Source organism: Ovis aries, chromosome 14 (genome assembly GCF_016772045.2).
Source record: "Ovis aries strain OAR_USU_Benz2616 breed Rambouillet chromosome 14, ARS-UI_Ramb_v3.0, whole genome shotgun sequence".
NCBI classification, from domain to species: Eukaryota; Metazoa; Chordata; class Mammalia; order Artiodactyla; family Bovidae; genus Ovis; species Ovis aries.
The window spans coordinates 18,659,276-18,673,283 of record NC_056067.1 but is presented as its reverse complement, the minus strand read 5'-3'; the positions used below and the strand labels follow the sequence as shown (position 1 = coordinate 18,673,283).

General features: G+C 38.2%; 1 protein-coding gene across 15 annotated transcripts in view; it reads right to left on the bottom strand.

Moving 5' to 3' along the window:
* Positions 1–13,383, bottom strand: part of CYLD (CYLD lysine 63 deubiquitinase) — a 66,896-nt gene extending 53,513 nt beyond the window's left edge. The window contains exons 1-6 of one of the 15 annotated variants that reach the window (XM_042231609.1): positions 13,236–13,383; positions 12,620–12,700; positions 10,510–10,614; positions 6,273–6,924; positions 4,831–5,133; positions 2,552–2,657 (exon numbers count right to left, since the gene is read on the bottom strand). In XM_042231609.1, coding sequence (XP_042087543.1) covers positions 2,552–2,657; positions 4,831–5,133; positions 6,273–6,776 — 913 coding nt within the window. In that variant the 5' untranslated portion in view covers positions 6,777–6,924; positions 10,510–10,614; positions 12,620–12,700; positions 13,236–13,383. The other 14 variants (XM_042231608.1, XM_042231607.2, XM_042231613.1 and 11 more) reach the window with 14 other exon arrangements.
* Positions 13,384–14,008: the final 625 nt, after the last annotated feature.

The following is a 14,008-nucleotide window of genomic DNA, read 5'->3' as shown; positions in this document are numbered from 1 at the left end:
ACTGATAGCAAAAAAAACCCAAACCATTTTGTTCAGTTCTGATTCTTGATATAGCAAAAGTCAGCTTTTAAAGACTCAGAGACAAAATACATCTCCATAGAAACAATATTCGCAAGTATACATGTGAAGCTGACAAGTATGTTCTTCTATACAGGTCTTCATATCCCAAGTAAACACACAGGACTTGGGGTGAGGAGGTACTGAAAAGGGCAGAGCTTTATAATCAGACAAGCCTAGATTTGAATTCTGGCTCTACCAAAATCAAGTAGGATCTTAGTTGATCCTAGCAAATCTTATCCCTATCTAAGCCCCAGTTTTTTTTTCATCAGCAAAATGGGGATAATTAAGACCTACCTTAGGGCTGGCTGGGGGAAGCACAAGCTGGAATCAAGATTGCCGGGAGAAATATCAATAACCTCAGATATGCAAATGACACCACCCTCATGGCAGAAAGAGAAGAGGAACTAAAGAGCCTCTCAATGAAGGTAAAAGAGGAGAGTGAAAAAGTTGGCTTAAAGCTCGACATTCAGAAAACTAAGATCATGGCATCTGGTCCCATCACTTCATGGCAAATAGATGGGGAAACAATGGAAACAGTGGCTGACTTTATTTTTCTGGGCTCCAAAATCACTGCAGATGGTGACTGCAGCCATGAAATTAAAAGACGCTTACTCCTTGGAAGGAAAAGTTATAACCAACCTAGACAGCATATTAGAAAGCAGAGACATTACTTTGCCAACAAAGGTCCATCTAGTCAAGGTTATGGTTTTTCCAGTAGTCATGTATGGATGTGAGTTGGACTATAAAGAAAGCTGAGCGCCAAAGAATTGATGCTTCTGAACTGTGACACTGAAGATGACTCTTGAGAGTCCTTTGGACTGCAAGGAGATCCAACCAGAACATCCTAAAGGAGATCAGTCCTGGGTGTTCATTGGAGGGACTGATGTTGAAGCTGAAACTCCAATACTTTGGCCACCTGATGCAGAGAGCTGACTCACTGGAAAAGACCCTGATGCTGGGAAAGACTGAGGGCAGGAGGAGAAGGGGACAACAGAGGATGAGATGGTTGGATGAAATCACCAACACAATGGACATGAGTTTGGGTGGACTCCAGGAGTCGCCAAGAGTTGGACACGACTGAGCGACTGAACTAAACTGAAGACCTACCTTAATAACTCTGTCAAGAATGTAGAAGTCATCTAAGAAATTCATAATTCGTGGCTATTGAATGCAGGCTTTCTGACAATTCATAGCTGCATAATGTTCAATGAGAATCGCCAACTTTGATTGCCTCTGTATGTTTCATGATTAACATACTACTAGTAGACTAGCTTCTAACTAGAATTCCACTAAGAGCAGGGAGAAGGTGATGCTGATGCTGCTAACTATAAGAATTTACTAATTAGTTGACATCAGCCATTAGGTGCTACTTCTTTGAGGTAACTTTATTTTGGGGGGCTCCAAAATCACTGCAGATGGTGACTGCAGCCATGAAATTAAAAGACACTTACTCCTTGGAAGAAAAGTTATGACCAACCTAGATAGCACATTCAAAAACAGAGACATTACTTTGCCGACTAAGGTCTGTCTAGTCAAGGCTATGGTTTTTCCAGTGTCATGTATGTATGTGAAAGAAAGTGGTCATGTCTGGACTATGAAGAAAGCTGAGCGCCGAAGAATTGATGCTTTTGAACTGTGGTGTTGAAGAAGACTCTTGAGAGTCCCTTGGACTGCAAGGAGATCCAACCAGTCCATTTTGAAGGAGATCAGCCCTGGGATTTCTTTGGAAGGAATGATGCTAAAGCTGAAACTCCAGTACTTGGCCACCTCATGTGAAGAGTTGACTCACTGGAAAAGACTCTGATGCTGGGAGAGATTGGGGACAGGAGGAGAAGGGGACAACAGAGAATGAGATGGCTGGATGGCATCACCGACTCGATGAGTTTGAGTGAACTCCAGGAGTTGGTGATGGACAGGGAGGCCTGGCATGCTGCGGTTCATGGGGCTGCAAAGAGCTGGACACAAATGAGCGACTGAACTGAATTGAACTGAAGATTATTTTTAAGATGTAAAAGCTGAGTGATCTGTTTCTGATTACAGAGTCACGAAGTCAGATCAATTATACCACCTTGAAACTGGAAGAGATCTCATGAGGTATCCAGCAAGAATCCTCTCCACAATATATCAGATTATACTTAAATGACCAACTTCTACTAAAAGGCTTCTAGTTGAAACCAGGCTCTCACTCAAACAGGTAGCAGTTTATTATATTTTCTGACTCTTGCAATTATCAGAAAGGGTTAAAATAGACAAGCAATGAAAAAGTGAATGATAACAAATAAAAGGTACCCCATATTGACATACTTTCAGAAATGAAAATATTTAAGTATTTTTATCTGGGGGTAAGGAAAGATATCCTATGTAATAACAATTCCATAATATAAAGGTCAAGTTCCAAAAATGCATCTTGAAGCTTATATTTATATCCTCATAACTGAATATGTCTTAGAAGCTCTGCCTTAACAATATATAAAACACAAAGAAAACATACCTGGGATGATGTCATTGATATGCAAGAGAATTGTACTTTCAACACTTGCAAAACTACAAAGCTGCACTCCATCAAATCTTCCATCCCAGTTGCCAATAGGATTATCCTAGAAATCAACAGAATAAACTTTAAAATCCTCCTCAGTAAAACAAATATGAAAGCATATTTTCCACAAGAGGATCCTCTAAAAAATGAGATCCAAGAATAATCAAGCCACAGAAACCCACCTGGTGAGCAAAGGATCAAAAGTGTTCATCATACTTGACTAGACAATAAATAGTCTATATGACATACATCTACACTGGTAGACGCAGTAATCATACACCGTTTCACCCAGAAAGCTGCCCCTAATTAACCCTAGCTTGCTCTAATCACTCCTTCACATTCCCTGCGCACTTATATAAATGTTCAATTTGATTTCCTATATAGATAGGAATTTTTTCTATAGACACAAAGTCTATTTTTTCAATTGTTCTTTGTCATTTTATAAGTTTGCAAGAATTCCCTTCCAAATGGAGATCTTTATATTAATTACTTTATATTCCAGTGTAGCACCAACTTGTCCAGTGCTGTTCATGGAGCTAGATTAGGAAGACAGGCCAGTCAGACAACTTCCCTGAGCACCAATGTGGACAGCATTCTAAATAGCACTGGAAATAGAAGGAGATGAACACTATTGCGTTAGCCAGAACTTTCCTTTCAAGGACTGCACTAGGGGGGTTTGGAACGAATGTTTGCACAAGTCAACTGGAAGACAGACAGAGGCAGGGGGAGAAGCTGATGGTGCAACGGCTCAGCAGATGCCCCAAGTAAACAAGATGCTACCTACACTGCCATCTAAGGAGAGAAAGGCCTAAATGGCTTTTGCCAAGTTTGAGGCCTAAATGACCTAAAGCAAAAGGAAACTAACTCCAATGACCTATGGCCCTCTTTCTCCAACCTTCCCCCTGCTCAGCCCACACTCTCTTTTCTAAACAAGTTCTGAATATTTAAAGATTAATGGTTTAAAATGTGTTATATTTCTAGCTATTCCGAGGGACCTATGTATTTAACTCTGGCTCTAACTTTTCACATAGTAAATGTTCAGTAAGTGTTTATCTAAACGACAGAGTGAGGTTTGTTTAACTAATGGGTATCAGATAGAATTTCCTTGGATTTCCAAGCAAAGTGTAAGAGAAATTTACACTAGAGCATTCATATCCTACCCAAAGTATAACTGAATAGACAAAAATAATCACTAAAAGCACCATGAGTACAAAAGTCTATTACTCACAACCTCTCCCAATTCTTGCTGGTGTTTAATAATTCCGCATGAATTTTCTTCATTATACCTAACAAATTTTTGTCCATATTTTCAATCTATGATAAAAAATGTTCTCAAGCCTTTTTCTTCTCCTTCTCTTAATCCCACATGTACTGTCCAATTTGCCACATTGAGATGTATTCATTATTAACAATTATGACTGTAAGGTAACATTAACAATGAGTGACACAAATGAAAAGACAAATACTGTATGATTCCACTTATATGAGGCAAAGAGAATAAGCAAATACACAAAGACAGAAAGAATTCTAGTTGTCAGAAGAACACTGGCTGAGAGGAGTGAGTAATAGGGTGTTATTGTTTAGTAAGTACAGAGTTTCATTTTGGGTGGAAGAAATGTTCTGGAGATGAACAGCAGTGACGGGTGCACAACAATGTGAATGTACTTAATGTCACTCTAAAATGGCTAATTGGTAAATTTTATGTTTCATAAATTTTACAATTAAAACAAAAAACTTTTTTGAGTGAAATACACCCTATGAAGGCACTGAATTGTGTTTTCCTCTAAAGCAATGTGCCTTTCCTCTATTCAGGCATTTTCCATAAGTGACTTTTATACTAAATCATTAAAATCAGGTCAGTAAAATTCAGCAAAATATTATAAAAAGAGAAACACAGATTACAAAAAAAAAAAAAAAACCTTTTCAAAATAAAGAAAACTAAGACATAATGCAATATATTCTGGTGGGGTTTTTTTCTGTTTATTACACAGCAAATTTAAAGACTGAAAACATTATTTCCATTTATTCAGACTGGAAAAATGAGTAACTATAATTCTACAACTAGACTCCTATCCCATATCAACATTCCTTTACTAAAGATAAATGAGAACACGCTCTTAAAATTACTACAAATTAGTCTATTTCAAGTATTCAAAGTGTTTAAGCTGTACCTAAATTGGTTATAAAACTAACAGATGTATACAACAAAGACAATATAATTCAAAATTTCTTACCATGTCCACACCAACAAAATATCCTAAGCTTTCTTTGCCTGGCAAAACATCACAGAATATAACTGTTCCAGATTCTATAGTTTCTCCAAGCTTCAAAGAAACTCTGGAGTTTATTTCCAGGGGGGGTAGTTCAACTTGCATTGTATCCACTGGACCTGCATAATCACTTTCCAATCCAGTGTCATCATCTTCTATGAGTTCTAGCTTGTCCAACGCAACAAATACTCCACAATCTTCATCACACTGAAAAAGCTGCTTCCCTTGATATACCCCATCAGTGAAACCTTGGCCACGACCTTCTTCCTAGTTTTTAAATGAGAGAGAGAAAAAAAAAAATGAGTGACTGATAGAGAAAGATGATCCCTAAGAAAAAAGATGCACTCTGTGGACTTCAGAGAAATCACTGAACAAATTCTAAGCAACACATATAAGAAATATAATTATTAGCAGTTGCCATTGAATATAGGGCGTTCAAAAAATAAGGAAGAAACTGTATCGGATGCTGAAATAAAATTACATGATAATTTTAAATAATAACTCTACTGTGAGAGAGCTTGGGCTTGGGCTGGATTTTACATTGTGGTTTTAACAAAAATTTTGTCATAAAAAGAAAAACTTACTTTAACAGTAGTGTTATCTCCATTTATTGAGCACATACTATGTGCCAGTCACCATGTTAAATCCTGAATCAATATATCACAAAAACACTGCAAGTTGTGTATTAATATCACTATTTCACAGATGAGGATGCAGATTTAGAGAGCAGTTTGGTTAAATAACCCGGTAACTCAGCTAGTAAATGGCATAGCTGGGATTCAATTCTCCAATTGTTTTACAATCTCTGCTTAAAAAACTTAAAAAGCAAACAAGGCATGAAATTGTATTTGCAAGAATGTCAAAATGTAACTAACACTTAAATTCTTGAGAATATTAATTTTGGAAACATTATCACTGAGTTCTTGGTTTTCTTTTCAGTGCAAACAAATGTCAACATGATTTTCACATATATTATCAGGGACAAATATAAGCCAGTTGCAATTGCTACAACTTATATATCCAAATTTTGTTACTTAATAGTATACTTTAAGAAAAGCTAAGAAACCTACAGATAATGTCACAGGATAATTAACAATTTTAAGTAATTTGTTTACAATTGCTAAGAGTTCATTTTTAACATTCAAAGATATGAAAGTCTTCAATAACTACATGATCTATTTGCATATTTCCTACTATACGTAGCTTTTCAAAGTTTTCAAAGCATCATCTTTGTATCATATTACTCTACCATTAGAAAGTAAATCCTCAGGATTACGAACATTAAAAAATATAGAATTCTGGGAAAACTTATTTTGTACCCAAAAAAGGAAAAAGAAAAATGTATGTGCACACAGACACAGACACACATAAATACACAGCCCACTAAGATGACTTATCAAACTTACCAGTAATTCTACTCCAAAGAATATTCCCGATACTGTCCTCTCTGCTAATAAAGGTCCTCTGAAGCGCACAACTCCAGGAAATTTTTCTTCCCCAGATCTCAGCTGGACTTTCACAGGGCAGCCCACATCTATTTGGAGGCCTTTACTTAGTCTGTTTCTGTTTTTAAACAAGCTGAACCTCTCTTCACAATTGGTAATTGCCAAAAGTAACTCTGTGAATTTCTCATTTATTTCTACAACATCCTTTTCATCAACAAACAGAACTGCATGTGGTTGCTCTAGAATTTTTAATCCAATCTGATTTTTCTTGCCTTTGGCAGAAGGAATCCTCGAGAGCCCCACAGAACGGTCTTGGATATACTGTCCTATACTTCCCTTTGGTACTTTAAGGAGTTTTTGTGTTTGTTTGTCTGTAACACTGCATTCTTGAAGAAGCAAATAAAAAATCCGCTCTTCCCAGTAGGGTGAAGTAACTTTTTCTTGGCTCCATAAGCCCGAACTCATTGTGATATTAACTCCAAAATATTAACTCAAAAAAAAGGGAATTACTAAGTGTGTAGTAAAACCACAAAAGACAAATTCATTGGCAGTCCCAAAGCATGTTTTTAGCAATTTGGTGTCCATGCTGTAAAAAGACAGCAAATCAAAATGCCTGGAGGACAAGCAAAGAGAAACTTTACACTTCACTCTACATGAGCTAAAATTAAGGTCAAAGACTTTTTAAATTCTTCATTCAGCTACTAAAAACACACACACATACACAGAATGATATACTTTCAAAAATATCTTGAGAGGTTAAAAGACATACTATATTACTTGTATCTACTGTAATCTTGCATATTTAATAAAGGAGATTCAATTGTAAATTATCTCCAAAGACAAGACAATAATATTTGTTTCCAAGGCACTGAAATTTATGAACTCAGATTCTAGTAAAATATAATCTTATATAAATATTCTGACATTTTTAAACTTTAAAAAGTAAAATTAATAGCCTCTGCCTAACTTAAATGAATAAGCTGCTGTATTTGGACAAAACACACAAATCAAAAAGGCTATTATTTCTATACAAGTAGTTTAAGTAAAAAGTTACCCATCACAATTATGTTGAACATTTTTATCAATAAAAATATCATCAAATCACATTCTAAAACTTCAACCACAATTCATTTATCTGTGTGCCATATTTTGATAATGGAACATTCTATCTAACTCAGCTTCATTTTCTTATCTTACACATTTTGTCCTTAATAAGCAAATGTTAATCATATTAATCATAGCTATCATTTAATCTCTCTCAATCATAAAGATCAGATATTATAAATCTGCTTATATGAACAATGTCTTAAAAAACCAATTCTGTAGCCATCAAAACTTGGACTACTACATAAGGAAGAAATATAACTGCAGTATAGTATCAAGCATAAAATGTTTTTATATCACAAGTCTAACTATGTAGACAAGGAAGAAAAGATTGTTTTTTCTCACTTTCAAATTTTCATTTGAAATTTTTACAAGGATACTCATCTTTCACAATTAAAATAGCCTTCTCAACCCTACTTGAATCACAGGTTTAAAACTATACAATTTCATCAATTCAAGTAAAGACTTTAATTCGTTATGTTAATTCATTATCTTACTGAGAATGATGGTCCTTAGGTATTCTCTGTCACATGCATGTGGCTATTTGGTTTCTAAATACAGTATTTATTCCATCCTCCTGTGAGGAGGTGATATTCATTTCCATTATTCAGGATAAGAGCAGCAGGTGACAGCAATATCATATTCATCTATTTTATTCTTAGAGTTAAAAAATAAATATTCCTAAAACTAAAGAACCAAATTTTAAGTTTAGCCATTTAACTTAATGATTAAATCAAAACCTGGCAAATCTACACACAGAATAGTATTTCTTTTACAACACATCGGTAGTTAATGAGGTTTTCCTATAATGTAAAGTTTTTATTAACAAAAAGGCCCTCTACAAGCTAGAATGAGGCATGAAGACTGCCCTAGCCAGGGTAAAGGGCTTTGCTGTTCTTCAAATCAACATCACTGAAGTATATGCACAACATTTAGTGAAGGCAGGTATCGTAAAGTGATTTTCTCTTTTTCTATAACGTGTTTGTCTTAATTCCACTTGAGGGCACTACTTCAGCAGAAACAGGATCAATTTACATTTGCTACTTATATAAGACACCTGTGGAAACCCTTATCTTGGCACCATATAAACAAAACTCCTGCGGTGAGCTACCCAAACAGTGACCCAAACCTTAATTTGGCTCTATTCCTTAAAAGTTTCCAAATACAGTCTTCGTCATTGCAGACTAAAATTCTTCTTAAATGTCAGCATTTTTCAACAAGGAAATAGTCTCAATTTTATCTTGAGCACTGAGTTACTGACATATATTTAAATCACTGTATGTGGCTGTCACTATGAAAAGATGTTTGTCTTTTAAGAGGTTTTATATTATGGTTTTTCTGAGTTCTTGCATCTTCCTTCTCTAGATTTACACTCTACCATTTTCCCTTGCCATCAGCCATTTTCTGTGGTTTCCTGCAACATGCACTTGACTTCTTTTACAGCTTTCCAGCTTACTATTTCTAATCAGTTCTGAGAAGCCAGGTAATGAAATATGGTTGTGTGTTAAAAAGATAAACAATAACAAAAAGAGGAATACATAAATTCTGAACAGGTCTTTAGGAGTAAAGCGCATAGGCTTTATTTCACAGGCATTATTTCTGTTGCTCCAGGTAGGATGAGATGGTCAAAAAGCAACTCCTAAAAAAGTGAAGTTGCATTGTTCTTTTTCAAATGTTTTTAAATATTTTTGGTCAAAATTATTTTTAAAGTATGGCAATTCTGTTTTGAAAAGAATTTTTTTTAGTTCCAACAAATTATGCCTTCAAATATTAAAATTAAAAAATTCTTTGAATCTTAATAATTAGTATATGCCAACAAGTTTTGCTGGATTGATTCTCCAGCTTCATAATCCATGTCACAATTTAAAACAAAAACTACCAGTGCTACTGGAATATTCCAAGACAAAAATAAACTACTATGTGGAAGGCATTAGGACACCCTATTTCAAATCAATTTGATTACAAAAGTTTTACAAATCATTTCAGAGCCAGTACACAGTTAAACCAACTACTTTGGTTTATAAGAAGGTTGTGGGCAATTTAACAACAGTTATTATGAACCATATTTTAAAGTGAACTACACAAGGAGCAGTAACTTTTTTCTGACTTATATTAGCATAAGTAAGAGTGAACAAACTCATTAATAGTTGTCATGTTAGACAACCAGACCAGCCAAAATGAAAGTTGCAAAATATTTAAAAAGCATTATCCAAAAATAAAAACCACATTTTGTATAACCACATTACCCAAAAATGTGGTTTTTCCTCTTTTAAAGAATACATGAAAAAAGAATAGGTTTGGAACTATCATATTAAAAACTGATTCTCCTGATTTTAACTGATAAAGTTAAACAGGAAATTTCATGGCTCTACTAGAGATATATAAGACAAATTTAATGATCATTAATATCTCAGTAAACTGGCATTACTGAAGAAGGAAATGGCAACCCACTCCAGAATTCTTTCCTGGGAAATCCCATGGACAGAGGAGTCTGGCAGACTGCGGTCTATGGGATATCACAAAGAGTCAGACACAACTGAGCAGGAGCATGATACTGGCATTACAGCAGAATATGCTAATAAAAGACTGTTCTCCCACTGAAGAAATGAATATGATGCCAACATTCTTCTTTCACTGGGACAAGCACAACACTTAAGTCTTAAGAACCCCAAGCAGTAAAAACTGACTCAAGACCACATAAGATTTAAATCACACTGTCAGTGAGTTCTTTATCAATCAAGGTTTGTTAGCTTAGTATTTTTATGCACTCAGCACAGCGGTCGAAACTGAAAAATACAGAAGATGTAAGATATGTCGGCTGCCCTCATTTTTGTTCTCTTATTACTTTTCAGGCCTAACTGTTTAAAAATTACCTCTAACAATATACTGTACTTTACTTTGAAACAATTCATCTTAATACCATTGTACTTATTTCAGGCTGGAAAACTGAGTAATACTATAAGTGCTGCATGAACATTCTCAAAGAGTTGTAATACAGTAGTATTTTTAACCCTGAAGCCATGCTGAATAGGACTTTCTTTTGACATTTCAGAAGAGGTTCAGGTCACACAGATTTGAAAATATATGTGGTTACCTAAGCTTGTTGATGGGCCAGGATCCTGAGTAGAGGAGAATTTAATTATATTACAATAAAGTCATTAAACCAAGATGATGGTGGAAAGGCACAAATATCAGTTTCCTATCAAAGGCGATGAAAAGAAGATGATCAAGAAATATGTTTTACATGAAAATACTAAAGTTCCAAATTAGTTCTAAAAGATAATATACAGCACAGATGAACAACATTAACTACATAAAACTGACAACAGCTAATTTATCTAGAAGAAACAATATCATTTTGAGTCTCAAGTTATCAGGTTACTGTTCAAAGAACTCCACTAAAGAAAACAAAAACATACAATTCAATAACATTCTGCATCTCCTGAGATACCTGGTCTTGTTTTAAAAACAAGGGGCTATATACATCAGAATAAAAATTATAATACCAAAAGCTGCCCATAATTATAAATGGCAAAGAAGTATGGAGGTTAGTGTGAATACCCTCCAAAAAAGAAGATATACAGGACTTTTTCCAAATTCTTCTAGATAACTAGAATAATTATCATTTTAAAAGAGAATATTTCTCACTGAAAGAACAAGCTTGTACATTCCTAAACAGCAGAGATTCCAGAAAAGCGACCAGGCCAGAAAAGAGTCAGTTTTCCTCATAATAACTTGTGACCCAGGAACACACATATCCAGTCCCTAAAACAAGTGGGATTTATGAGGTTTAAAACAAAGTCTGGCTCCCACATCTACATATTCATGTCAAAAGAACCAGGAACACTCTGGTCTTACCAGAGTTAAACCTGGCCACTGCACTATGAAACTGTGAATTCCCTAAATCCTTCATCTTTATATTTCCACTGCCCAAACAAGGGCCTGACAGTATGTTAGACATTCAGTACAGGAGAAATGAATGAATGATTGGTTAACTCAGGTGATAATAGTGAAAGTCAAATTTTCTATTTCCTCATCCTAATCATTTAAGTGATTAAAAGCTTCTTTTAAAAGAAGACTCAGGAGTTGAGTATTTAACAGTTTTTACCTAATCTCCTAGATAAATAATAATTCTAATTCTCTGACTCAACGAATGAATGGTCAGTCTTTATGCCACTTCATTGTTATACACTTAAGTGGAAATAAATAAGGACAATTTCACAAATAGGAGAACTTGTTTTGAGGTTCATTTGAAATTGGGTTCCTAGATCCTCACATCATATCTGGATGTCTACGTGTGGTTGTACAATTCTATAAAACCAAATACCCTGACAAATTTAAGATCACCTAGTGAAAACAAGGAACAAAACACTGAAAGTTTGATGAATAGAATAATTACTCTTGTCTTCTTATGTAGACTTCCTTAAACAAAATCACAGCTCAAGCAGTCCAGATCACAAGAAATCATTCCTGCAGCATGTCTGCTGTTTTATATAACAAGCGCCCTGATCTTACCAGCTCTTCACAAAAGTTACCCTCCAAAGAAAGGCTTCTTCCAAAGAGTACTGTAGAATTTTGTAGCCGAACATTGGAGAATGTTCTGGGTATTATCAACATTCACAGTATATGAATTTCCACAAAAATTTCCAGCAAATCATTTTCACCTAATATTGTGCTAGTTCAAATCCACCCACTACCCAGTAGGGAACTAGCAAGCTAAATTCTTAAACCATTCAGTCTCCTCGGGGCGTGAGGGGGTGTGCAGAAAACCAACGCTTGAATGAACACCCTCTCTCAAGGCCTGGATTTTTCTCCAGGAGCCAATGACTGCAAAAGGGACAATCTTATTAAGATCCCTATTAGCTCTAAATCAAAAGCAAGGCAGGCAATGCTCCTTAGTTAAGCTAACCATGTAACTTTCCAGGGAGCATGGGGAGAGGATGGGGGCAGGCGTGATGGGGGCTGAGAGACTGAAAGGCTTGGTGGCTGGAAGACGACAATCATCCTAAAACATGCAAATGCCACGGGGCGGAATAGAAAAGATGCCAAGTACATGAATAAGTGGGCAGCTGACCCGGCTGAGAACCAAACCCAGGAACACCATCTTCCGTCAGGACTTCACGATTTCCCAGAGATCTTTTAAATGACAATAAAGGGGGGTGGGGCGGTGGGCGGCTGGGGAGGAGGAGGAAAAGAATGAATACCTTGCTTCAACAGAGCGCACCTTTCAACTAAAGAACTCCAGGTTGCTGTGTAAAAGCATTCTCACCCTGGAAAGGGGGAAACTGAAAGAAAAAGCATAACACGCCATTAACGAGGCCAGAACCCCTACTGCTCTTCCTGGACGGGAGCCACAAACACTCCAAAACCGATCGACCGATACACCCCCAAGGCACCGATGGTAAGATTACAACCCCGCGCTCTCGATGCCAACCCGGGCCGTCGGATGCCTCAGTTTCCCGATCTGTAAATGAGGGGCTCAAAAGGAGAGACAGATTCCTGCGTTGCTCCCACACGAAGTCCTCGCTTCTCGAGAGGTCCCGGCGGCGGTGACCACGCTCCCACGACTCAGAGCCCTTTCAGGAAGGCCTGGGGAGGTGGGGAAGCCCCGGGGGTGGGGAAGCCCAGGCTGACGTCAGCTGGCTCAGCACCCCGCGGGCCTGGCCGGCTAAGGGCCGGGGCAGGTAACGGGTCGGCGACCAGGGCCCGACGGCCGCGGTGGCAGCTCGAGGGGCCCAGAGGCCGGCGAGAGACGCCCGAGGGGCCGGGTCACCCGTCGCTCGCCCGCTCGGCCGCTCGCTCATTCGCTCACTCACTCACCTCGCGGGGCGGGGCGTCGCCCCCTCCCCAGTCTCTCTAGCCCGCTTCCCCGGCTGGCCCTGCCGTCCCACACCCACCGCCCTAGTATTTACCTCAGACGCGAGAGCCCCCGCGCAGCCAAACCTGCTACCTGGGCCCGCCCCCACTTGCCCCGCCTCTGAACCGCCCAGGGAGGGAGAGAGTGAGCGGGGGCGGAGGGGCAACAGCGGCTCCAACCAATCGCAGCCCGAACTGCATTCCTGCGCACGCCCTGATTGGGCCGCCCTATGATAGACCTTCCTCCAATGGCTGCCGGCCCGGAGCGGACTGAAGGGACTTTCCGCTCCGTCAAGCTCGGTCGAGCCAAAGGGAAAGTGGAGGGGCGGGGAAGAGAAGAGAGGGGGATGGGGGCGGGGACCTCTGACTGATTGGACGAAAGGCTGCGGAGGCTGCAGCACCATTGGCTGACACTGGAGCCGGGCGGGGCGCTGGGCATCTCCCGGCTCCACGTCCCAGGTATGGGTCTTGTCTTTGGCTTAGCTGTCAAAACTCCTAAAGGTTGAGAGTTTGTAGCTGGAGTGGGAAGTCGCTTTCAAGATTCCATGAAAAAGCAAAGCTTTGTTTCGAGACCTAAGTTTGAATCCTTTGCGCTTCCAGTTAGTAGCCGCTTGATTTGGGGAACTCACAACCACTCTGAGCCTCAATTTCCCCATCTGTAAAATGGAGATAATCGGATTGCCTGTCTTACAGGATGGTTGTGAAAAATCGTATGTAAAGTTCCTGACACAGCAGTA